Genomic DNA, 25,139 nt, shown 5'->3' on the forward strand with positions numbered 1-25,139 from the left:
AAAAATGGAGTTGGAGGAATCAGGCTCCCTGACTTCAAACTATACCACAAAGCTACAGTAATCAAGACAGCATGGTACTGGCACAAAAACAGAAATATAGATCAATGGTACAGGATAGAAAGCCCAGAGATAAACCCACACACGTATGGGCACCTGATTTACAACAAAGGAGGCAAGAACATACAATGGAGAAAAAACTGCGTCTTCAATAAGTGGTGCTGGGAAAACTGGACCAGCTACATGTAAAAGAATGAAATTAGAACACTCCCTAACACCATACACAAAAATAAATTCCAAATGGATTAAAGACTTAAATATAAGACCAGACAGTATAAAACTCTTAATTAGAGGAAAGCATAGGAAGAACACTCTTTGACATAAATCACAGCAGCGAGATCTTTTTTGATCCACCTCCTAGAGTAATGGAAATAAAAACAAAAATAAATGGGACTTAGTTAAACTTAAAATCTTTTGCACAGCAAAAGAAACCATAAACAAGACAAAAACACAACCCTCAGAATGGGAGGAAATGTTTGCAAATGAAACAATAGACAAAGGATTAATCTCCAAAATATACAAACAGCTCATGGAGTTCAATATCAAAAAAACAAAAAATCCAGTTAAAAAACGGGCAGAGGACCTAAATAGACATTTCACCAAGGAAGACACACAGATGGCCAAGAGGCACATGAAAAGATGCTCAACATCACTTATTACTAGTGAAATGCAAATCAAAACTACCATGAGGTATTACCTCATGTCGGTCGGAATGGCCATTATCAAAAAATCTAGAAACAATAAATGCTGGAAAGGGTGTGGTGAAAAGGGAACCCTCCTGCACTGTTGGTGGGAATGTAAATTGATACAGCCACTTTGGAAAACAGTATGGAGGTTCCTTATAAAAACTAGAAATAGAACTACCATATGACCCAGCAATCCCACTACTGGGCATACACCCTGAGAAAACCATAACTGAAAAAGAGTCACGTACCACAATGTCTGTGCAGCACTATTTACAATAGCCAGGACATGGAAACAACCTAAATGTCCACCAACAGATGAATGGATAAAGAAGATGTGGCACATGTATACAATGGAATATTACTCAGCCATAAAAAGAAACGAAATTGAGTTATTTGTAGTGAGGTGGATGGACCTAGAGTCTATACAGAGTGAAGTCAGTCAGAAAGAGAAAAACAAATACCGTATGCTAACACATATATATGGAATCTAAAAAAAAAAGGCTCTGATGAACCTAGGGGCAGGACAGGAATAAAGGGGTAGATGTAGAGAATGGACTTGAGGACATGGGGAGTGGGAAGGGGAAGCTGGGGCGAAGTGAGAGGGTAGCACTGACATACATACACTACCAAATGTAAAATGAATGGCTAGCGGGAAGCTGGTGCATAGCAGAGGGAGATCAGCTCCGTGCTTTGTGATGACCTGGAGGGTGGGAGGGAGGGAGGCTCGAGGGAGGAGATATGGGGACGTGTGTGCATATGGCTGATTCGCTTTGTTGTGCAACAGAAACTAACAGTATTGTGAAGCAATTATACTCCAATAAAGAAAGATCTATTAAAAATAAAATGCATGCTTAAGTCTTCAAAAAACTCATTTTCCACCCTCCCACCTTTCATTTACATGGCACTTATCTTCAGAGGGCCTTAATGTGCATTAACACACATTTCAGTTAAGTTGAAAGTCACGCACTCTTTCTAAACTTAAAAATTTTATTTAAAAACATGATGCATGTACAAGAGTATATAATATGTACTGTTTAGTGAATGAAAATAGAATGCTTGTGTAGACACCAGGTAGGTTAAGAGCTTATTGCTACCACCTTAGGTGCTCCCATCATTCCTCCTCAGGTCTCGGCTCCCTTTTCTACTGCAGAGGAAACCACAGTGCACTGGGCTTTTCTTGGGGGTTACAACCATCTATATTTTTAAAAACAATATGATGGTGTTTTGCATGTTTTTGTAAAGTTAATATAAATGTATTCTGACTTAATTCATTGTCATTTTTTAAATTCATCAGTGTTGATGCATATAGCTATATAGTTTATTTAGCTGTATTTCCCTCATATTGTGTTACATGAATACACAGATATTTAGTCTGTAGGTAAGATTTGGGTTATTTCCAAATTTGGGATACTATGAATAGTGCTGCTGTAATCGTCATTGTACATGTCTCTGGGTACGTGTGTTGAGTTTCTGCAGTGTGTGTCACAAGTGAATCTCCTAGGTGGTAGGGCCAGGTGTACCTGCAAGGTCGTTGGAGAGAATGCAAAACCGTGCTCCCATCCCAGCAGTAGGTGAGGTTATTCCTCATTGTTTCATCCCTACCAGCAGCTTAATTTCTGCAGTCTGTAGTCAGTATCTGTGTGGTTTTAATTTGCATTTCCTTGATTTTTATATGATTGAACATATTTCTGTTTAAGAGCCTTTTTTATTCTATAAAATGCCTTCATGACTTCTATTTTTCTTTCAATTTATCTTTTTCTTACTAATTGTAGGAATATTTTGTATATTCTGGATACTATTTTTTGTTGGTCATATGTGCTTGCTGAATATGCTGTTAATTTTGTGTTTTCATTCTGTGTTTTTTTGTGAAGTTAGTTTTAATGTATTGGATTTCAGTCTTTTGATTTTTCATGATTTGCAGGCTTTGTGGCTTAGTTAAGCCACAGTTTTGTTTTTTTTTGGTAATACAGTCGATTTACAATATTGTGCTAGTTTCAGGTGTACAGCAAAGTGATTCATTTATATATATCAATTTTTTTCAAATTATTTTCCATTATAGGTTATTACAAGGTATTGAATATAGTTCCCTGTGCTATACAGTAAATCCTTGCTGCTTATTTATTTTACATATAGTAGTTATATATATATACTAGTATTTGTTATTCCCATATTCCTAATTTGTCTACCCCACCCCACCTTCTCCTTTGGTAAAGTTTGTTTTCTTGTCTTAGTCTTTTTCTGTTTATAGATTTATTTTTTAGATTCCACATATAAGTGATACCATATGATATTTGTCTTTCTCTGACTGACTTCACTAAGTATAATATCATCTGGGTCCATCCATGTTGCTGCAAATGCCAATATTTCATTCTTTTTTATGACCGAATAATATTCCACTGTGTGTGTGTATTTATATATATGCACACCACATCTTTCTAAGCCAGTTGTCTGTTGATGGCACCTGCGTTGTTTCCATGTCTTGGCTATTGAAAATAGTGCTGGCACCTGCGTTGTTTCCATGTCTTGGCTATTGAAAATAGTGCTGGCTGCATGTATTTTCTAAAATTAGTTTCCATCTTTTCCAGATATATACTCAGGAGTGGGATTGCTGGATCATATGGTAGCTCTGTTTGTTTAGTCTTTTTGTTTTCCATAGGCCACACATTATTAAAATTTTTTTAATTAAAAAAACTGATTGTAGTTTCTAACAATGTTGTTCTCCTCCCATCCTGAACAATCCTAAGCAAGAATTCAGGGGACTGTGGCTCTTGAAGCCTGTCAGAACTTACTGATCTACTGTGATTACGATATAGAAATTTATAAGATATTAGTTAACACCGAACTGATGATTTTATGGTGTATAATTTCATACTGTTTTGACTAGCTCACTGTGTCTCTGACAGTGCATACATTATAGAAGTGGATTCCTCAGTTAAACCCTTTAACCTAATTTTGAATTGCAAAAGTTATTAATCCACCATTTTAAGAGCAGCACCTTTTAAAAACTTGGCATTGAGATCACATTATTCCACTCATGTTGCATAGTACATCCCCTCTGCTGTGATTTCATTATGATGTCCTGGTTTTCTTTTGGGAATTAACTGTTAAAGGTACAGAACCAACTTTAGTTTTTTTTTCAGGGATGTTCCAGAAAATAACCACAAAAAGCAAAAGAAACAGAAAGACAGTTTTTATTTGCTAGCTTTTATTGCTAGGTTAATTTATTACAAAGAAAGTGATATTACTGTTGAACTTCATTATAATTAAACATACTGTACCAATTAAAGATCATTATACTTGTTTCCTAGTGGGCTGGGATGCCTGGAACCGTCTATGTCAGGATGGAAATTGGAACTTTTATACCAAGCCCCATGGCCAGCTGTGCTTCAAGTGAGTTTTAAAGTTAATTGATCCCTTCTTTAAGGAGGGTCTGGCTCAGAAGAAACAGGAATTGGTAGAGCTGCACCCTGTCCATGGTGATCCACCCCTAAAAACAGTATCTAAAGGACCATGAACTTCTGAATGCTGGTTCATTAAGGTTCCACTGTAAAACTAAACATCTTTTGTGGTACTCATCTGCTTGTCTTTTTATTGCATGATGTTTGGACAATTACCAAAACTAGACCTGCATTTCTGCTAGTGCTTGAGCCTCAAAGCACAGGGCTCATCACCTAACTGCACAAATTAATGCTGTTAGGTCCAATTATGAGACAGACTTGATTATAAATATACAGTTTTCAGAATGACAGGCACTTAAAGCTCATTAAGTAAAATACAAAAATAGATTATATTAATAGGAAATATTTAGTGTTTATCAAATTATAAATCTAGGCTTTTACCATTTTTTGAAAAGATACTGGAAACTGAAAAGAGATGACACTGAAATAAAGTGAACAATGCATTTTTCCCATAGCTTTCATTCTGAGCGCTGAACAATGCAATCTAAGAAAAGGACTTACCACAAAGCACCTAAAATAACATTTGTAGATGGGTATGTTGTCAACCATTTCTTACTGTTTCCCTCCCAAGTCTCAGTATCAAGGCATCAATAGTACGTTCCACAAGCAGCTGTCAGCATTATGAAACCAAGTGGTGTGCCTGTATCAGAGAAGTTGAAAACCCTTAAGGAGGTAGCTCTCCTTCCTGGGTGCTCTTCACCCAAAGGCGCAAGAAGGTTATGCTTCAGATTCTGCGCCTCTATTTTCACTTGGACTTCCATCATTGTCATCTGGTTGATCGTTTAACAGTACATATTTTCCATCATTGGTTAGTGGTATGGACAGCATTAATTGAGCCAATGCTTCTGGATCCTGAAGTTATGGGAGTTTAAGAAGGAGAAAAGAAAATGCTTAAAATGCACTTAAAACCCCTTTGGCTTGGCTGTCATTATGTTCTGTAATCTAGCCTCATTCCTTCTGACTCGTCTATGTGCGCCTTCAGGTGGGTCTCCTTGAATCTCTAAAGAAACCCTCAGTTGAATTACTTCCTCCAGAAACTAGGCCAAGTTTCTACCTCTCAGCCAAAATATCATTACAGAGCCAGCTCAGAATCATCTTTCTGGAAAGAGTCCAGAGAGGAACTTCCCTCACAACTTTGACCTTGTCTTTAAACTCCTTTTTTTCCTTTTACTCTATACCAAGAGTTGGCAAACTATGGCCATTTGGCTCACCGCCTGTTTTTATAAATGAAGTTTTACTGGAACATAGCCATGCCAATTCATTTACATACTATGGCAGCTTTTGTGTTAACAACAGCAGAGTAGGGTAGTTGGCAACAGAGACAGTAAGCTGAGAAAGGTTTATTATCTGGCCCTCTACAGAAAGTTTGCCAACTCTGATCTACACCATAAAGTACAAACTTGCAGGGCTTGCTGTGTTTTCATTATGTTGGTCTTAGTCCTTGATCTGTCTGCCCCTCCCTGATAGATTAGAACTGCACAAGTATGATACCCACTAGCTATTCAATACATGTTACTATTTACATTAACTAAAAATTTAAAATCCAGTTCCTTAGTCACACTAGCCACATTTCAATCTGCATATTAAATAGATCCTTTCCATTACTGCAGAAAGTTCTACTGGACAGTGCTGAACCAGAAGCCCCCTGTTCACTGCTGCAATTCCAGGGGTTTTCTTATACAAAATTTAATCTCAAAAATTAGTTGGGTAAATGAAAGATTGCAAACTGCTGATAGGTCTGAGAGTCTTCATTTCCAATAAGCTTCCAGGTAACGTCTCAGTGTTGCTGGGCCTGTGACCACTCTGAGGAGGAAGGCCTTAGAGCATGTGGTAGATGCTGAGGTTTGTACCAGCTTCATTTGAAAGAAAGGAAATCTAGCCAACAACAACAGCAACAAAAAAACTGATAAAACAGTAGGAGGTGCAGCAGTGATACTTACTAAGAACTCTACGTGTTACCAGTGACCATGGAACTAGCTGATCAAAAATGCCTGGTAGTTAGAAGGCTTAAAAGGAAATCCCAAACTTGGCCACCCTGCCTAGTGAGCACCATTTCTCTTTTTGAGAGCTATCTAGGTGTAAAGATAGCCTTTGAGTTGTTGTTAAACCAGCACTAAAATGCACCTTACCTTCTGAACCTCAATGATTTCTTTTCCCAAGTTAATAGCATAACATATCTGCAAAAGACAAGAAAAGTAGTGTTTGGCAAAGGCAGAAAAGGATAAAGAATTTCAGAAAGAAATGTGATTATGAGAGTACAACGAGGTCACTGTCTGCTCACGTCAGCATGGGGACAAAGGACCTGGCTGTAGGAGACTCATCACACAGGGCTCTGAACACTAGCGTCCACCCGTCCTGGTCTCCTGTTGCCGGTTTGTGCGTACAAAGAATATCCAGGTTAAGTGAAAACTGAAGGTATTAAATCGTTTAAAGTTCTTACCGGGATACTTTTTTCCTTTCTCTCTTAACCATATTTAACCACTGCACGTTCATACACAGTGGTAAACAGATACTTCCTGAAAGAAGGGTTGATTCATTTTGATTAATTCTAAGTAGTGAATGCAGTTTTTCACACTAAAGAACAGTTTAGATATACTTTCCTGACATCTGCTTCCTTGGTTTGCTCTCTGAGAATAGATTTTCTCCATTGTAACTTTTGCTTTAATTTTTTAAAAAAGAATAAATTTGAGGGGAACTGCTTTAAACATTTCCGGATAGCTCTACTAAACACTTATATTTCACCATTAAGTTCTTCATTCACTCTATTTTGGTTGATATGTATTTTCCACAAGGAAATTATATTCCAGTTTTCTTTCGGTGGGGCCTTACTAGGAGGTATTATTATCTAAACTACTCAATGGGGACCTGAAGAATAGTCAACTAGCTATCCAAGGAGGTTGTGTAAAATAACCCTTTAAGTATCTTTGTTTGGGCTGAAATATTATGGAATCTTAAGATGAAGAAAATAACAAGACCTTTTCGCCTTCTGAGTTGCTTTCAAAAACATATGTGCTCAGGGACTCTCCGCCTGTGGATTCGGGCATGCGGACCACAAAGCCAACCAGTCTCTTGTTTTCTTGATGAGCAGCAAACTGGGTGACACTGGTGAGTTCAAACTAGAAAAAAATAGGAATAGACCTAATATCACACAACAAACTGGAATTAAAAAAGACAAGATCATTCTCCATGGCAAAAGTCATGAAAAAAGTACACTATTAGTGACATTTAATTTGGCAAATAAAATTTACTAAGTGCCTACTTTGTATTTCAGGTGGCTACAAAGGTGAATTAAGGAGTAATCACTAAAATTAGCATGCATGAGGGTACTTACATTGGCCCTTGTTACTTGAGTCTGAGGATCTATCAACCTGAAATTTTAAGAGATTCACTGTATCACAAATGTTGGATAAAATTATATCCTTAGATGAGTTTGTACAAGTTCAGAATAAAATCACACAAAACCCCTCGAAATATGAAAATATAAGACCTAGTTGAGGGCGAGGTGAGATCGCTCCATGTGACGATCCAAAGGGAGCATGTGCCATGATTTCTGCCTTTGTTGAACCTGTGTAGTTAAACCTCAGGGTATCTTTAATGGAAGATTATAGCAAATAGAGAATTTCACAGTATTTTAGTGCTTAGCCAAAAAGGCTGCATTATAATTCTCTAGAAAATTCTCCAGAAAATTAATGTGGATGGATCTTATTCCATATAGCCTCCATCTCAGCACTTACTATCAGTCTGTTTCCCTTAAAGTACTGGATAAATGAATACTTTTAAGTTTAACAATTTTTTTTTTAAACATGGGGTAGAGGTGAGACAACAGTGAAGGGATTTTAACAAAACTATTCCCTATCAGTTTGGGTGTAGGAGGAGTAACTTTAAGAAGGTATTCTAGATAAATTCTTTAACAACATTTTAAGCATCATCAGTGTCTCTGAGAAAATTAACTGCATTAGAGAATTTACTGCTATTTTATATAAGATAAAAATTTCTACTTTCTAACACATGATATTGTGTATATAAATTATTATTGATTTGCTGTAAGTTTCGTAAGTGAAAGCAAAAAATCTGTTAAAAAGATGGTTATAATTCTGTTTAAATGAAATGTCCAGAATAGGCAAATCTATAGAAACAGCAAGATTAGTGGCTAGGGCTGAGCAGGTTGCAGGGGAAAAGGGAATGACTACTAACAGGTATGGGTTTTCTTCGGGGGGATGATGAAAATGTTCTAAAACTGTTTGTGGTGATGGTTGCACAAATCTGAATATACTAAAAAACACTCTAAAGGGGCAAATTGTACAGTATGTAAGTTATATCTCAATAAAGCTGTCCCCCCCCAAATGGTTACAATTTGAAAGGTATGCAGTTATACTTGTTAAAGCATGGTGTATTTTATAATCAGAGGGCTTAAGACTGAATTCCAACCTGGCTACGTATTGATGATCTTGTGTAAGTCACCCTGACCTCTCTCAACTGCTTTGTAAAATTGGGATAAGAACCTCCATATTTCAAAGAGGTGGTTAAGAAAACGAGAAAATGTGTATGGAATTTTAAGCTACAAAGCTAAATAAATAAATTTTTATGTCCCTATAAATGAGTATGAATTTAATGAGTTTTAAAATTTACATAATCAACAATTTCCCTCAAGTTGGGATAACTTTAAATATTTTGTAAAATTTTTCTATAAATGAAGATTTAAACCATTCATATCATATTTTGTGAGTAACTTTTAAGTTTGCTGTCTACATCAGGTAACCTGGATTTGCTTAAGGTCTGATTTTCTGTGTGACTTCTAAATTGTCTCAAAACATGAATTCCCATACAAGGATATGTATGGTAAAATTACCATTATTGATATTTAACACATCACAACGTTGTACAACCATCACCACTATCTAGTTCCAGAACACCTTCAGCACCTCAAAAGGAAATTCCATCCCTGTTACAGCATCGCTTCCCATTCAACTTTCTTCTCAGCTCTTGGCAGCTTCTCACTGATCTGCTTTGTCTCTATAGATCTGCCTGTTCTAGATATTTCATATAAATGACCGTACAATATGTGGCTTTTTGTGTCTGTCTTTCAATTAGCATAATGTTTTAAAGGCTCATCCATGTTGTAATATGTACCAGTACTTCATTCCTTTTTAAGGCTGAATAATATCCCACTGTATGTATATACCACATTTTATCTATTCATCTTTTGATGGACGTTTGGATTATTTCTACCTTTTGGCTACTGCGAATAGTATTATTATATGAACACTTGTTTTCAATTCTTTTGGGTATCTACCCAGGAATGGAATTCTATGTTTAAGTTATAGAGGAACTGCCAGATTATTTCCCACAGTGGCTGAACAATGTTATATGCCCACCAGCAATGGGTTCCAATTTCTCCACATCCTTGCTAACACCTGTTACTTTCTTTAAAAAAAAAAAATCCATAGCCATCCTAGTGGGTGTGAAGTGGTTCTGGATTTGATTTGCATGCCCTAGTGACTCATGACACTGAGCATCTTTCCATGTGCTTGTCGGCCAATTATATATCTTCGGAGGAATGTCAACTCAAGTAGACATTCTTCCATTTCTTACCTGGGTTCTTTCTTTGTTGATTTGTGAGCGTTCTTTATACTGGGTACTATACCTTTATTAGATAAATGATTTGCAGATGTTTTCTCCCATTCTGTGGGTTGTCTTTGCACTTTTTGGGATAGTGTTGTTTGATGTACTATGGTTTTTCACATTGCTTTTACATATATTTACTCTGATCTTTTTGGTGGTGATTTTAAGAAAGATTATCATAAGCTTTGTAGCTTATGAAAGCTTTCAATGCCTATGAAAGGTCCAGGACATACTTAGAGAAAATCTTTAAATAAATATAAGGCTTTATTCATAAGAACCTCATTCTCAGTAAAAGGTTTATAACAAATGAAAAGGACTGATTTTAATAAATGGAAGAAACTATATTCTGATTTTTGCCAAACTGCTAATTAACTTTTTTGAAACTATCATTTATTACTTTCTGTGTGCCCATCACAGCTGTAAGTGTTTTACATGAATTAACTCACTTATTCCTCATGACAATACTATGGGGTGTGGATATGGTTGTTTTCATTTTATAGCTGAAGAAACCGAGGCACAAAGGTTAAGTAACTTGCTCAAGTTCATACAGCTAATAAATGCCAAAGTCAGGAATAAGGCTCTAAAGCAGTGCTGCTCTGCTGTCCCACAGAAATTTAGTGTCAGCCTCATATGTAATTTAAAAATTTCTAGCAGCCACATCAAAAAAAGTGAAAACAGCTGAAATTAATACACTTTAATAAGTTGAAAATATTACCAGCTAGGTGCATTATTAATTTAAAAATTATTTTGCATTCTTTTTTTGGGGGGATAGTATGAGATCTTAAATGTTTGGTATGTGTTTTACACTTAAAACACTTCTCAATTCAGATGAGTTAGGTTTCAAGTGTTACATGTAGCTACAGTATTGTACAGCGCAGGTCTTAATGCCCATGGCAGCCACAGCTTGACTGTCATTTGCCATCATTCATATGGATCTTATTACTTGAAACCACAAATCATGTAGCTAACATGACTTGGCTTCTTTATTTTCAGCCCAACAAATATTAATCAGATTTTCCTTGTGGTGGTCTAGTTATCTCAGGCAGGCTCATGTTCTGTTTTCATAGTTTTTAATTTTTATAAATAGTACTCTCAGAGATGGAAGAGAAAAAACAAAAACACTTCCACTTGCAACCTCTGAGATACAGAGAGTAACTCTTGAGTGATGGCATCTTTACGCCCAACAGGGTAGAATTCACTCACCACTAAAGATACCAGTTGCTAAAAATATCAGCTCATATCTTTAAGGGCACTTCGTCTAGCCAATGTATCTTATAAAACCAAAATGTAAAAAACAGCAGAAACATGAGTAGCATCTTTACTTACTATGAACATTCTCGATGGTTAAACGTGCTTTCAAAGGGGAATCAGTCAAAGCTGTAAGAAAATCTGAAAACGAAACTGAATGTACCTCAGAGCTTGACTGGTGACCATCAGATGGGATTCTGTCATACGGAAGATGTTATGAATAGCCCGAGCAGCCAATACTTGTCTCATCGCTTCGTAAATCACTTCAGTAGTGTTGTCTGTTTTAACTGCCATTGATCCCAAAAACCGAACTATAAACATCTGTTGCAAAAGAGAATCTGCAAGAGAGCATTTTCTGCTCAGGATCATTTCACTTCCTGCCTGTCGATGCGCATACCAGAAGCACATGTGCTGGTCTGAGAACAGGCTGAAGACCTAGGGTTTGCCTTGCTTTCCGGAGGGCTTTCTACCAAAACTTCTGAATACTCTGCTTTTATATAAGCCACAAATTGCCAAAGCTCTGAATCTCCTATTGTCCATATTTTGTCTGTTTGGAACTATTCATTAGACTAGAAAAGCACCTCTTTTTCTTCATCTATAAAATGAAACCACATGAACATCCTTCTAGCATGAAAACTCTAGGTTGACTACACGTAAGTGGCAGTATATGCATCTTACTTTTTCTCTGAAAATAAGAGCTTTTCCACTAGACAACAGAAAACTCATTCATTACTTTGGCCCGCTGTAAAGTCCTCTTATAGAAGGAAATGTATTTGAAGAAATAAGACCTGATGTTGGGTTTCATTCAAATCATGCACATCATTTATTACTGAAGGGCAGTGATGACGTTCCATAAACTAATGGAGAATGCAGAACTATCAGCTTATTTGATGCTAATGAGCTGGCAGTATTGGCTTCTTGATAATGGCACGTAACCTGACAAACTGAATAACAGCAGCCACACCTGGAAGATCATGAAGAAGGTTTAAAAGATCCTTTTTTTTTTTTTTCTGTAAGAACAGTAATTCACTTATCCACCATTTGAAACTAAGAAGGCTACTTTTTCTTCACTTGTTCTCCCTATGAGTATCCTTGCCCCTAAAAAATAAGGGTTAAAAAAACTTATTAGGAAAATATAACTGATATGTTGTAAATGGTTACTCCCATATGAAGCTCGTTTTTACAAGTTAGAAAGTTTTTTATGTAGACAGTTAAGAAACTGGACTGTGTGAGAAGTCAGCTAGATAGAGAGTCAGATTTGATGCAGAGCCTATTAACATCATTTTTTCTTTTTTTACCTAAAGCTGTAAGGAATGCCAGTTCTCAAGTCCTACTTTTAAATTTAAATAAGTGGCATTTCATTCTAATGACATTCTCAGGCTTCAGTCAAGGGCTGTGTTAAAATGAGGTCTTGCCCGCACTTCTAAATTGCCTTGGCTGGGAAGTGTAGCTCTTGGGAGTAGCAGGTTTTGGTCAGCTCTACTGAGTATGTTCTTATGTACCTTGTAAGAATGTAAATCAAACACCAAAAATCAGAATCTGAATTTGAACAAATTAAATACCATATTTTTTTCATGTCATCTTCAAATTTAAGAATGAGTTATTTGTGTTTTTGGTTTTCTAAAATGAAATAGCAAGTCTGTGACTCATCCAGATTTTATCCTCTTGGACTTTGTTTTGCAGTAATGTTATAGCAAATTTAGATTTGGCAGCATTTCTCTGCAGGAGCTACAAAAAGGGCATGGATGTGGCTGATGGTACGACAGCTGCAGGAAATCTGTCAGCCTCCCCTTAGTGTTTATGCCAGGATGGTCCTAACTGCATGTGTCCTAGTGAGTCTGCAGAGAACACACATCTGTGGATCATAATTTCAATTCATATTTCAAGTCAAAGCTCTTTAGAACATGACTTCACATCTTATTTCAATGGCCCTGGTCATTTTGTGCCAGGGAAGAATAAGAACACAGAACTAGCCACTTACCTTCTGTTTCTGGAAACGTCTCATCCTCAGTTTCACCAAAAGGGTTGATACGCCTAGGGGAATAGCGAGAGTCAAACATCCTGACAGTTTCAGCTAAAGGGACACGTGACACTTGAACTCTAAGTCAGAAGGTGATAGTCTCTGGAGGTGGGTAGGGACACGAGATGTTAAATTTATTTTCAGTTCTCCCAGAGATAAACCCCCTTAGCCCATACCTGCTCCCTCTGTTCTGATCAAGGAATTCTGTAGCAGGAAGTACAATGTCAAACTGAATAGGTGTTCCAGGTGCAATTAGTTGTTCAGCTTCAGGTATGACTGCTGCTTTGGGAACAATCTTGTCATTTTCCACCTCTGAATTTTTCATGTTCTGGCTGGAGTACAAAATAGGAAAAAAAAATTTTTTTAAAATCCCTTTTAACCTTAAGCTTTTACAATCAAATGAATACTTGTTGAATGCCGATGTAACTTTTACAAGTAGATAAGGGAGAAGATTTAACCCACTCTACCAATAAATCTTCGTAAAATGTCATTTACGTCCATGGTTAAAATCCCTCAGATCTCCACATTACCTATAGCTTGTTCTGGTGCACAACATTCTGCATTGTTAAGACTACTTATTATATTACCTGTTAATTTCCTGTTTGTATCTTTCTCTCGTTGAGACAGGTTTTTGAGGGTGGGAGCTATATAGCTAAATCATATTTATTACTTGGTACGTAGTAGGTACTCAAAACCGTTAGCTGAATGAATAATACATCTTGGCCTAGCATTCAACCACCTGGCTGTCCTTTCTCCTGAAGGTCTCCCTCTCCCCTCCCTTAATGCATCCTCCACTAGAGCTACACCAAACACCCACGTGCTTCTCATTTCCAGCTCCATCGCAGGTCTGCTGCTCACTCACTCTCTCCTGCACTTCAAACACCAGCTCAAATCGCCACTCATCCGCTAGGCCTTTCAAGCCAGCCTGACCCTCTCCTTCCTCTGCAGTCCTGTGGTTCTTCTCAGTAAGCCACGAGGACAGTCTTGGATCTCTATGTGCCTCCTGAGCTTAGCACTGTGCCCACGTGTACTGTTTTGAGACTGTGGCACGTAAAAGGAGAGCACGGTCTGTAGTAATTAATGTGCCTCCATGTTTCTCTTCCAGTGTCAGAATGCTGTAATTTAACCTTTCATGTTTATAATCTTTTCTCCCCAGCTAGAGTGTAAAAACCTTTGAGGGGCAAATCGTGTAAAAGTATTTTGATTTCTTACATTGTTTGAACCATAAGACGACTCTCAATATCTTTCCATTCATTTGATATTTTGTATATCAGTATTGCAAATTTCTCAAGTATGTCAATAAGTAAATAGGTTGTATGGGGCTTCCCTGGTGGCACAGTGGTTGGGAATCCGCCTGGCAACGCAGGGGACACGGGTTCGAGCCCTGGTCCAGGAGGATCCCACATGCCGCAGAGTGGCTGAGCCCGTGTGCCACAACTACTGAGCCTGCGCTCTAGAGCCTACGAGCCACGACTACTGAGCCCACGTGCTGCAACTGCTGAAGCCCGTGCGCCTAGAGCCTGTGCTCCACAACAAGAGAGGCTACTGCAACAAGAAGCCGGCACACCACAACGAAGAGTAGACCCCGCTCGCCACAACCAGAGAAAGCCCATGCGCGGCGGCGAAGACCCAATGCAGCCAAAATAAATAAATAAATAAATTAAAAACAAATAGGTTGTATGGAACTGTTATAGCATCAGCTGACGAATGAGCATAATGAATGGAAAATGGATGCAAGCACAATAGACAGAATGGTAGACGGTCACTGCAAGGAGAGATGCTTAGTTTTAACCTCCGTTATTAACAGAAAAGGAAACCGAGGCCTCTAGAGAAGTTGAGTGGTAATCCTGAAGGCACTCAGTTACCTGGGGTCAGCTAGATTAAGAACTGAGGTCTCCTCACTGCCAGCACAGCGCTCTCCCACAGTGTCACACTGCCTCAGTAACCAAAATCAATCACATCTGCTCTATGGTCCAGTCTTTAAGAGAGGAGTATGACACAGTAAGTGAAGCACTGCAGGAAGGGGTGAGTAGAAGCTTCAAGGGAAGGAAGCGAGTCCCAAGATTTTGGCTCCCTAGTGGGATGAGGGGAGACCACACAAGGAAGACAGGACGGGGCCGGGCTGTTAACACCATCGGGTGAGGTCTAACTTGACTCTGCATGTAGGCGGCCACTGAAGACTCTTTGAACAGGAGTGAAATGGTAGAAATTAAAGCATCACGTGTGCTCTGCATGTCACCAACTCGAATGGACACTTTGGGATCATCATCCCGTTTGATCTCCCAAAGCATCTAACATAACTGACCTCCTCCGTGCAATTCTCCTTTCTTGGTTTGTGCTGATGCCACACGTTATAGGTTCTCCTCCTACTCTTCTGCTGTTCCTGCAGTGTTTTTTGCAGGCTCCTCCTCTAATCCACATGTTGGAGCTCTTTAGACTTCTGTCCCAGGCTCCACTTCCCTCCCTCTACACTCTGCCTAGCTGACCTCTTCTACCACCACTTCCGTGCTGATGGGCTCCCAATTCAGACTCAGCCCAGACATTTTCTTTGCCCTCCAGACATATATCAGTTGACTACTTGACAATTCACTGGAATGTCTCACAAGCCTCTCAAACTTATGTCATAAACCGAACTCCTGATACTGACTACCAACTCTTCATGTCTTCATGGTGGTGTCATATCGCCACCAACTGCCAAGGTGTTCAACCCAGACTGTGGTCATCCTTTGTTTGTTCCTTTCTTTCCACTCCACATCTCACATAACAAACGTCCTACAGATTCTGCCTTCAAAGTAAGTCCCCAATCCACCTACTTTTCATCTCCTCTGCCATGATCCGTTTAAGACACCATCGTGTTCTCCTGGACTATTGCTACAGACTCCTCACTGGACACCTGCTTGCCCAGCTCTGCCTTGTGTGTCCTCCACAGCAGCCAGAGCTGACCTTGGAGAATGTAAAGTGGATCATTTCTCTTTCTCTCACTCTCTCACACACACCCCTACCTCTAAAACCCTTCCAGAGCTCCCCAAACCCCTGCCCTGACTTCCTTCATGATCTGTCCCTGCCCCACTCCCTCCCAACCTCGTCTTGCTCTATGACCTCCCTCTGCCGACCACTGTCTAGTTACAGTGATCTCCTTTCAGTTCCTGAAAGACACCAAGCTCTTCTCTGCCATTCAGCCTCCACAGCTGGGATCAGGAATGCACTGCCTCTGGCTCTTTGCAAGAGAGGCTACTTCTCATCTCTTACTTCTCAATTTAATTATCTCTACAGACAGGCCCTAAATAGGTCTCCTCCTTATTCTCCATGACAGCACCCTCATCTTTAACATAATAGTGCTTTCCTGTATTTTAACTAAGTATTTGTTTACCTTTTGCCTGTCTTCTCCTACAAGTCTGTAAGTTTCACGATCTAGCTCAAACGCCTGGAAACATACATCTGTTGAACAGCTGGATAAGTGAATGAATATTACATATAAGTAACCGCAGAACGAGGGAAGGCCACGTAGGAAATCTGCTTGGAAGTGAACGGCAGTTTGTTCCCAAGAACAGAGTTTCTCTGCTTCATTCTCCCACTGTCATCAAAACACCTCTTTATTCCTAATGAGCTGACCCTAAGAGAGATGCTAGCCCGGCCCTCCACTGCTCAGGGGCCATCATCTGGCAGCCACATCTGTCACCCTTCCGATCTTTGCACTGATTCAGCTGTCTGGCTACAGTCATTTTTTTTTCCTAGGGATTCTTCTGTATCCCTTCTATGGGTTCCTTTCTAAGAATGTGATTTACTTATTGTAGAACAGAGGAGAAAAATCAGTTACTGAATAAATAAATCTGAGCTGCAGACTGTTTTTTTAGAAAACCAATCACACCTTCTGATTACACCCCAGAAAGACAGCATTTTAGAGCTGGAAGAGGCCTTGGAGGTGGTCTGATTTCTCTCATCTTATATCACAAAGTTGAGGAGACAGAGGCCCAGAGTGCTGACGACCCACTCAAGGACATCTAGCTGTGTTCAGAGCTGTTATTAAGACCATGTCTCCTAACTCCAAGTCTAGTGCAGGGTTCTCCACTATGTCCCTCTAACACTCGTGTGGCTTTACAGAGAGAAGACAGACACATTTAGCCAGTACAATGCTCCCTGGTTAGCCCCACTGGCCGGATCTGTATTTCCATTTCCATTTATAAAGTGCTTTCCTTAAAGCTGCACTTAGTAAACATGCTACTTTTGTGTAAACTGTTACCCTTAAATTATGGCACTGGAGTGTTCTCAGACTTGTTGCCTCGTCCCCATTTTTATTCCCTTTGCTCAGGTTCTCATGTTCTGTTTCACAGCTACTATCACAGGGACATCCCGTGGGGCCTCGCTGCCCTCCCTTCTCCCGCCCCACCCGCTCTCTCCCAGAGGTGCCGCCCAGCAGTCTTTCCAGCCTGTTCTGACTATGCCTCCCCTCTTGTCAAAGCCTGCAGTTCTGTTCCCCTGCCTGTGGCTCCTCAGCAGGGCACCTAGTTCTTTCACCATCGGACTCAGCCTATTCTCTGCTTTCTCTCGGGCCGTTCCTCCTGGCGTCCCAGGGCTGGGTGTGCGAGCGCTGGCTCCACACTGCACCGCACTGAGACCTTGGGAAGTTACTCAACCACTCTGAGCTTTCTGACAACTTTCTTCTGGAGTCATTAGACAGTATCTGTAAAACATGTAATGGGATTCTTTCTACCATGCCACTAAAGATGGAGGCCTAATACAGTCATGATTTCAACTTGCCCTGTGATGCCATGCTTTCATTAGCATAACAGATAACAGCCTTCTATTATTTAATCAAATGGAAACTCCCATTAAGATGGCATTCCTGGAATAAATCCTAAAGCAGTATTCAAAACAAGAGGAAAGCTGTATGTGTGAAAATGCTCACTATAAACGACAAGAGCAAACAAAGGAAGGGGAAGCAAACTAAATATTCAAATAGTCAATAATAATAAATGATGGATAGTGTGTAAAGGAACAATTACGAAAAATGTGAAAATATATATGTGAAATAAATGCACATATGATAAGCCCTGCACCATAACATGGACACATAAAAGGTGATTTTCTTCCTTATTTAAAAAAAATTTTGTTTTGGTTTCGTGATTTTGTTGATGCTGATACGAAATGTGGGGAGAACTCCTGACTAGCAGGATACTCAGTGCATGTCCTGTGTGCTCAGGCTGCAGCTGCATGGTCCAGGGGAAGGAGGTGGACACTGAAAGCAGACGGCTTTGAATTCTGACTCGGCCCCTCATTTGTGGTGTGAACATGGGCAAAGTATTTACCCTTTCCTGGTCAGAGTTACTGCTTCTGTACAACAGGGCTGAACACCACGGTGCTGTAAAGATGAAATTCCTAGTACAGGTGAAATTCCTAATACACAGTTTGGCTCCACGAAAGCTAGTTTTTTTCTGTCCTTTAGTTACCTGGGGCAAGGGCTTTCTTGTTTTTTTGCAAAACTTGTAATTGGAGTCACTGCTTGCAGAGCCGTCTGATTCAACTTGATGGCGACTGCCTAAAAATCCAGAGGAAGACAGGCTCAGTTCCAAGAGGTGGACGCTTACCTTTCACATTGAGAAAAGAGCTGAGACGCATGTAGGGCAGCTGTGAATTACCTCTGGGTTGTCAGTCAGGTAGATCTGTCTGGAGATGTTGTTTATTGCACATATCCACTGTAGATGACATTAAAAAAAGTGCTGAATCCCAAAGTCACCCACTATACTAGAACAGAAGTGAAACAAACAAAACCTTTACCTCTTCGTTTTCCTTTCTGCTTTCCGCCTGGAGGATTATTCCCCTGAAATAAAGTACATCTAAGTAAGTGCTTCCTGGACCTCAGTGACTGAATATCTGCATGCAGCGGGCCAGGAATAAGACACAAATAATTCTGCTCTACTTCTGCGAAGGCGTCACTCTTAAAGGGACTCCACACCTGCCAGTCCCTTTGTTCCTCATCTCATCTGTGGGAGGTGGGGAACATGGATTTTATCCCTATTTCTTATCTGAGGGAACCAAGGCCCAGAGGAGTTAAGTAACTGCCTGGGACTGTGACTAGAATCCAGAAGCTTCGTTCCCAGGTCATTTACCATCACCCAGAGAGGAAGGATGATGTCTAAAAATGCTCTGCCATTCTGGGAGAAGAGATGGTCTACATCATACCAACGCTGCCCCCTCCCCATGAATGTGCTATTGTTCAAATAAAATCTCAACTCAGAAGCCCAACAGAGAAAGCAAACGCAAGCAGAGCAGCTCTGACTGAGAACAGGGCCACTCCTCTCCCTCAAGCAGGTGAAGCCTGGAGCACTTCATGGGGCTCCAAACTCCTTGGAGCAGTTTGAAACCACTGCTCTAAGTGAGAGGGGGTCCCACTGGGATGGGATCTACTGTGATGACACACGGCTGCCATTCTGCAAACACGGCCTCTCCTGGGCCCAAGGTGCACAGCAGATGTGGGGACAGAGTGCTGACGAATAACTCTGCTGCAGCGGCATGTCCTGTTCACATCTCCTGTGTCAGCTGGGGAAGCGGACTCCTCAGGCAGGCACCCACTCTCCCCGTCAGCCCCCAGACCCCGTGATGTGGACACAAAGGCTTGTCTAGAACAGACGAGGAGCGGCTATGGCCCCACCCGAGTCTCCGCTGACAAACAGCTCCTATCGCCGTCTTACACATGGAGGTCACCTCTTCTCCATAGCCACAGACAAATCCTCTCTGGGACCTCTTAGATAAGGCAGGCTGGATTCCATATGGTCCTGTGTGTTTGCTTAAAGAGGACATAAAACCACCCTCCCGAAAGGTCAACACCACCTAGAACGGGGCCTCCCCTGTGGAGGGCTGGCACAGAGGAGTGACCTAGGAGGCCCTTGGCAGAAGTGGGGTCACTGCACCTGTTTCCTCCCACATAAAACCCGTGTGGCCTACGCTTTTCCATTGGGAGTGGTGATCTGGAAGCAGTATCGTCGGTCTTCACAGTCCACCGCCATCACTGAGCAGTTGTCCAGGTCCTGGATCAAGCCTCCAGCCACGGCGCCCCTGGGCTGACACATGAGATTCCCGCCTTGGGTGAAGAAGTAGAGTCTCTCCCAGGTGGTGGTGACCAGCCCTGTTTTACTGTAAGAATTGTGTTGTGAAAAGCTCATTAGTCCTAGGAAGCATAAGAGGCACCTCAGTCTTGCTGCCTCTTTATGGGTATTGGTAGCATTTTAGAAATAATGTGTTGCTTTACATTAAAGCAAAACTTCTCTGAAAAGAATTCAAGTGCAAAGAGTAGCAGGAGAGGCACAGGTTAGCTTGAATGAGCTGGGAGCTGATGGGCTCTGCTCAGACGGGAAAGGCTGGTCCACAGCCAACTCCAGGGTGGGGGCAGGGGGCGCCCACCCCCACTGCAGCCAGTCTCTGGCTTCTAAAGCCGGGATCTGGAAACAGAATTAGTCCATCACCATCGGGAACTGAAAACCTGGAAGATCATTTCTCTAAGACACAGAGCTGAACTGCTCTAAGTCTAGTTAGAGTGACCAGGGTTACCCTGGCCACAGCGCACACCCCAGAATCCTGGGCACTTTATACCAGATTGGGTTCTGCTCTAGCTACATGTTATGCTTCTTCTGTGGGCTGTTTACAAGAGAAAATCTAGTTCCTGGCAAATAAAACCAGAACCTTGTGGAGTTTTCTATCTGTACAGAACTAAAGGAGACCTCTGGCTTGTGATCTCAACGCGCTTTACAGACCTCTGAAAGGCAATTCCTCTTCACACATCCTCCACTTGGGGGATGTCAAATGTATTTATTTGATTCGGTATTTACTGAGTAGCGACCATGTATGGGGCACTAGGTTTCCTGCCTCAATAATGGTAACAGCTAACATTTGAGTACTTATACCTGCTAGGAATTACCTCACTCAATCTTTGAGACAACTTTATGAAGTAGGTGCAATCTTCAGCTCTATTTTACAGATGAAATGCCGGGGCAGTGGGGCCCAGCTGGGCCAGGATGTCTGACCAAAGTCAGAGCTCACCACCACACCTGACAACAACCCCACCTGCTCTCAGACACAGTCAAACCTGGGCACCTCTTTAATTCACAGTGAACATCTGAAACCTGAGGGTTAAACATGGGGTTCAGTCTATATGAACCTAGATGATTCTGGAAGCTTCCTGGCCCTCAGGCTCTGGCCTCAGTGCTGCATCACCGGCACACTGCTCTCACCCATCGGGGGTCTGGGGAAGGGTCTCAATGGTCTAGGATGATGACAGTTAAGAGCAGTCTATGTCAAACGGCCATGGTGACCAGGGAGGGGCGGCCTATGGTGTCTTGGGAGTCTACGCACTGACTGGGTTCTTACTCACACGACTGTTTCAAGCCCCATCTCTCAGTGCAGTTTGGGACCTGGGCCCAGACACTTCCTATGTCCCAGGCAGGAGGGGCGCTGTGGCGGGAGCTATAACCCAACCTCACACACCCGCCCTCTGATGGGGCACTTAACAGGTGCTTTTTAGCCACTCCCAGGGAACACAGATTTTATAAAAGGAGGCAGGCATGAACTCTCACTTTCTAAGGTTAAGGTAACCAGCCTTCTGGATGAGGTTCCTGTTGATCTGGGGTGCAGCCACATCGAAATCTGGAGTGTAAACAGCTTCCTCAAGAGAAAGTAATTCTTGCTGGGATGCCTGCATCTTCTCCACTTCCACTTCCAGTTCCACCTGGATGCTTGAGACAGAAGGTGTCAGGTCAGTCACTTGTCACAGCAGATGGTGGAGCCTCCCCATGGCTTCCTGCCTCACACAGGGGGGCACGACACTCCACCTCCGAGGCTCTGAAAGCTGGAGATCACAGGGACTCCGGTCTGTGCTACCAAATTGTTTATATGACTGTTGTTTTCAAACAGAGCATAACGAATACCACTGCACGACGCCTGAACCCAGCTAAATAATTTCTCTGTTGACACAGTGGTATCCAGGCTCAGACTTGTCGATGCAAGTTTTAGAAGATGAACCCATCCTCAGCAGCCACGTGTGCTGGCAGCCTGTGAAAGAGCCAGAAAGGCAAGAAGGAAATGGCAGTCATTCGTGGCCCCCACCCCCCGGTTTAGGCAGGAATGGTGGGGACGGCCACTGGAGACCGGAAAGTGACCAGGAGGTGGTACCAAGGCGCGACAGCAAAGCCAAGAGCAATGCTTTTCCTTATATGAGAGCCTCACAACTGCCCTGAGGCGGTGCAGGCTGGCCGGCCCGTCTGCCCATGGTCTGAGGCGTGGAAAAGCTGGAAGCTTTAGCTTGAAATAAGCAGCTGCCCTTTCTCCCCATAACGTGAGGCCTCAACAGCTACCCCACCCAGGGGTGACAGTCCTAAACATAGTCTGCCAAAATGCGCCCTCCATCCGAGAAAACAAACTCTAGAGGCGTTGTTCCACTTCTCCACTGTGTAAAGGAGGTAGGACTGAATTCCGATGTTGAAATCGGGAGGCACCCTAGGGGCTAGCGAGTCTAGTGTTTTACAGAGTGAGCTCTTCAGCATTTCCTTTCAAAAGCGTTCTGTAGGTGAGTGAGATTGGGCTTGTGTGTTCCAGATGCTCCTCTTAGAGGTTCACAGTGTATACCACCTGTATCCTGTTTAATGTGACCCTAAGGCAAGCCGTCAGTCCAAGTTAATTTTGGCTATTTTGATGTTTGAATGGAACGATCTGGGGCTCCACCAACAAACTTCATTAGTTTAACAGGGTTGTCATTGCCAAGGCTGAGAATGGAATGGGAAAAAAGAAGTTAAGCTGTACAGAGGTGGACAGAGGGAGCCAGAAGTATACAGAACCGCTTAGGTCCTTCAGCTTTTGTGAGGAGCCTCTTTGAAGATCTGATGAAAGGTAAGGATTGTCTCCCCCAGAAAAGCCCTCATGTGAACCAACGTGACACCATGCACACAACTCCAGGGAGTTTTTAGTAACTGTACCCCCTCTGCTCCCCGATCCATACAGGGAGGCTCAAAAACTGAGCTAGGGCTTCCCTGGTGGCGCAGTGGTTGAGAGTCCGCCTGCCGATGCAGGGGACACGGGTTCGTGCCCCGGTCCGGGAAGATCCCACATGCTGCGGAGTGGCTGGGCCCGTGAGCCATGGCCGCAGAACCTGGGCGTCCGGAGCCTGTGCTCCGCAACGGGAGAGGCCACAGCAGGGAGAGGCCCGCGTACCGCAAAAAAAAACCAAACAAAACAAAAAACCAAAAAACTTTGAGCTAATCCAAGCCTCCCAGAACTCAAAGAACAGGGTAGAAAAGTGACTCCCTTCAACTGTTCCCTTCGAAGATTTTTATTTTAAATCATGTTTCATTTAATTTAAAAAAAAGCGTGTGTGTGTGTGTGTGTGTGTGAAGGAGCCAAGAAAAAAGCCTGAAGTGTATCACTGTGAAGTAGGGACTGAAAGAAAAGCCCCTGGAACTGTGGGGTGGTGTGAAATGCCACCCATCTGGGTTTAGGCTGGGTTCTGAGTCCTCTCACACCCTGACGCAGTGAGACCAGGCATCCACCTCCCGGGGAAGGACTGCAGAGCCCAGAGCCACCACTAGACGTTGTTCCTTGGCCACTCGGGCTGGCTGGCTGCTGATGCCCAGCAATGTGGCAGCAAGACCCCACCTAGTGGCACAGGCGCAGCAGTATTTATCTACTCACCAGGATACAACGTAAGGGATAAGAAAACTAGAATTCTTAGCTGAATGCTTCAGCCGTTTGAACCAGGAGGTTCCTGTGCTCCCAGGTTCCACTGGGAGCTCTGCCTGCTGCCCCTGTAACAAGATGTGCCTGGTCAGGCAGCAGAAGCACGACTCACAGAACTAGACCCGGCCCTCGGGAGCAGGCTGTGTGGCCGGGGCTTTCAATGCCGGTCACAAAACTGTGGGAACAGCTGGTGCTGCACTTTGGTGGCCTAGTAACGGCTCAGAGAGACACTGACAAGGAGAGAGGACACAGGCTGCAGGATGCGTGGAAAGATACACACTGCAGCATCTCGGAAACGGGCATGAATGTCCTGCCACCGGTTAATAAAAAAATCTAGTACATGAAAAGAATCTGAAGCACAGGTAGTTCTCTCAGAAACAAAAACCATGGGATTCTGAGAGTTAAGGAAGGTAAGAGAAAGACAGTGAGAGACAAGGGAGAGAGGGTTTTTAAATGACAATTTAATAGGCTCCCTTCTCTCACTTTCTCCTAACCCTCCAGGGGCTAACAATCAAATTAAAAGGCAGGAAACGGAGCTCGGATTTCACAAATTGCCTTCTAGCATAATTATAAATCTAACCTGCATCCAACGATCAGGAAGAAAACAGCTCAGGGACTTTCAGGAAGGAATATATGCTTTCCTAAACCACAACTCTCCCCTCGTGCCTGTATGATGCTCAGCACTGGTCTTCCTTGGGATTCATTCTCTATCTTCAGCATTTTACGGAAACTTCTGTCTAAATAAATTTACTGCTTGGCCTCCTTAAGGTATTTTGAAATGCAACATCCTCAAGAAAATGAACAACTTTCTCTTCATTTTTCCACACAAAATCCTATACTTTTACTTGTTTTGTATATTTACCTATCAACTACACACGTATACAGAGAGACGTTATTTCTATACTCCAGGAATCATGAGGAGTACTCAAGGAACCACACGTCTGCGCTGTTAATGAAATAAGCCTGGTGCTGGCAGCGCCTGGGCGCCTCCCGCGAGCTCAGTACCGCAGACGCTGATGACAGGAAGTAAGAAGACTCAGGGCAGCCCCAGCCTTAATTAAACGTGGGCAGGACAGTCTGCAGAGATGACACTGTATTTGTTAAAAATAAACATTTGCAAGGCTGAACTGCAGTTTGTTAAATTAATTCAAAAAAAGGCTTAAGGCCTTATTTATCTATTATAAATCAATGTGATGTTAAGTTTCCTGAAAAGTTGCAGCACTTCTGGCCGCTAACCCCATTAGCTCTCAAAGAAAAAAGCAAGCATCTCTTCTAAACTGGACTCATAGGCTTATAGCATGTGAAATGTGAATATTAACAAAAGGAGAT

General features: G+C 42.0%; 1 protein-coding gene across 2 annotated transcripts in view; it reads right to left on the reverse strand.

The window, feature by feature from the left end:
• Positions 1–3,937: 3,937 nt before the first annotated feature.
• The window catches only part of APPL2 (adaptor protein, phosphotyrosine interacting with PH domain and leucine zipper 2), a 52,748-nt gene continuing 31,546 nt past the window's right edge, over positions 3,938–25,139 (reverse strand). The window contains exons 10-21 of one of the 2 annotated variants that reach the window (XM_082666736.1): positions 21,659–21,817; positions 20,034–20,222; positions 18,867–18,909; positions 18,728–18,784; positions 18,539–18,627; positions 13,268–13,423; positions 13,053–13,105; positions 11,235–11,409; positions 7,533–7,569; positions 7,177–7,317; positions 6,331–6,378; positions 3,938–4,841 (exon numbers count right to left, since the gene is read on the reverse strand). In XM_082666736.1, the coding sequence (XP_082522862.1) occupies positions 4,821–4,841; positions 6,331–6,378; positions 7,177–7,317; positions 7,533–7,569; positions 11,235–11,409; positions 13,053–13,105; positions 13,268–13,423; positions 18,539–18,627; positions 18,728–18,784; positions 18,867–18,909; positions 20,034–20,222; positions 21,659–21,817 (1,168 nt within the window). In that variant the 3' untranslated portion in view covers positions 3,938–4,820. Of the gene's footprint in view, positions 5,054–6,330; positions 6,379–7,176; positions 7,318–7,532; positions 7,570–11,234; positions 11,410–13,052; positions 13,106–13,267; positions 13,424–18,538; positions 18,628–18,727; positions 18,785–18,866; positions 18,910–20,033; positions 20,223–21,658; positions 21,818–25,139 lie in introns of both variants that reach the window. The other variant, XM_082666735.1, reaches the window with a different exon arrangement.

Source organism: Grampus griseus (genome assembly GCF_964374135.1).
Source record: "Grampus griseus genome assembly, chromosome: 11".
Classification (NCBI taxonomy): Eukaryota; Metazoa; Chordata; class Mammalia; order Artiodactyla; family Delphinidae; genus Grampus; species Grampus griseus.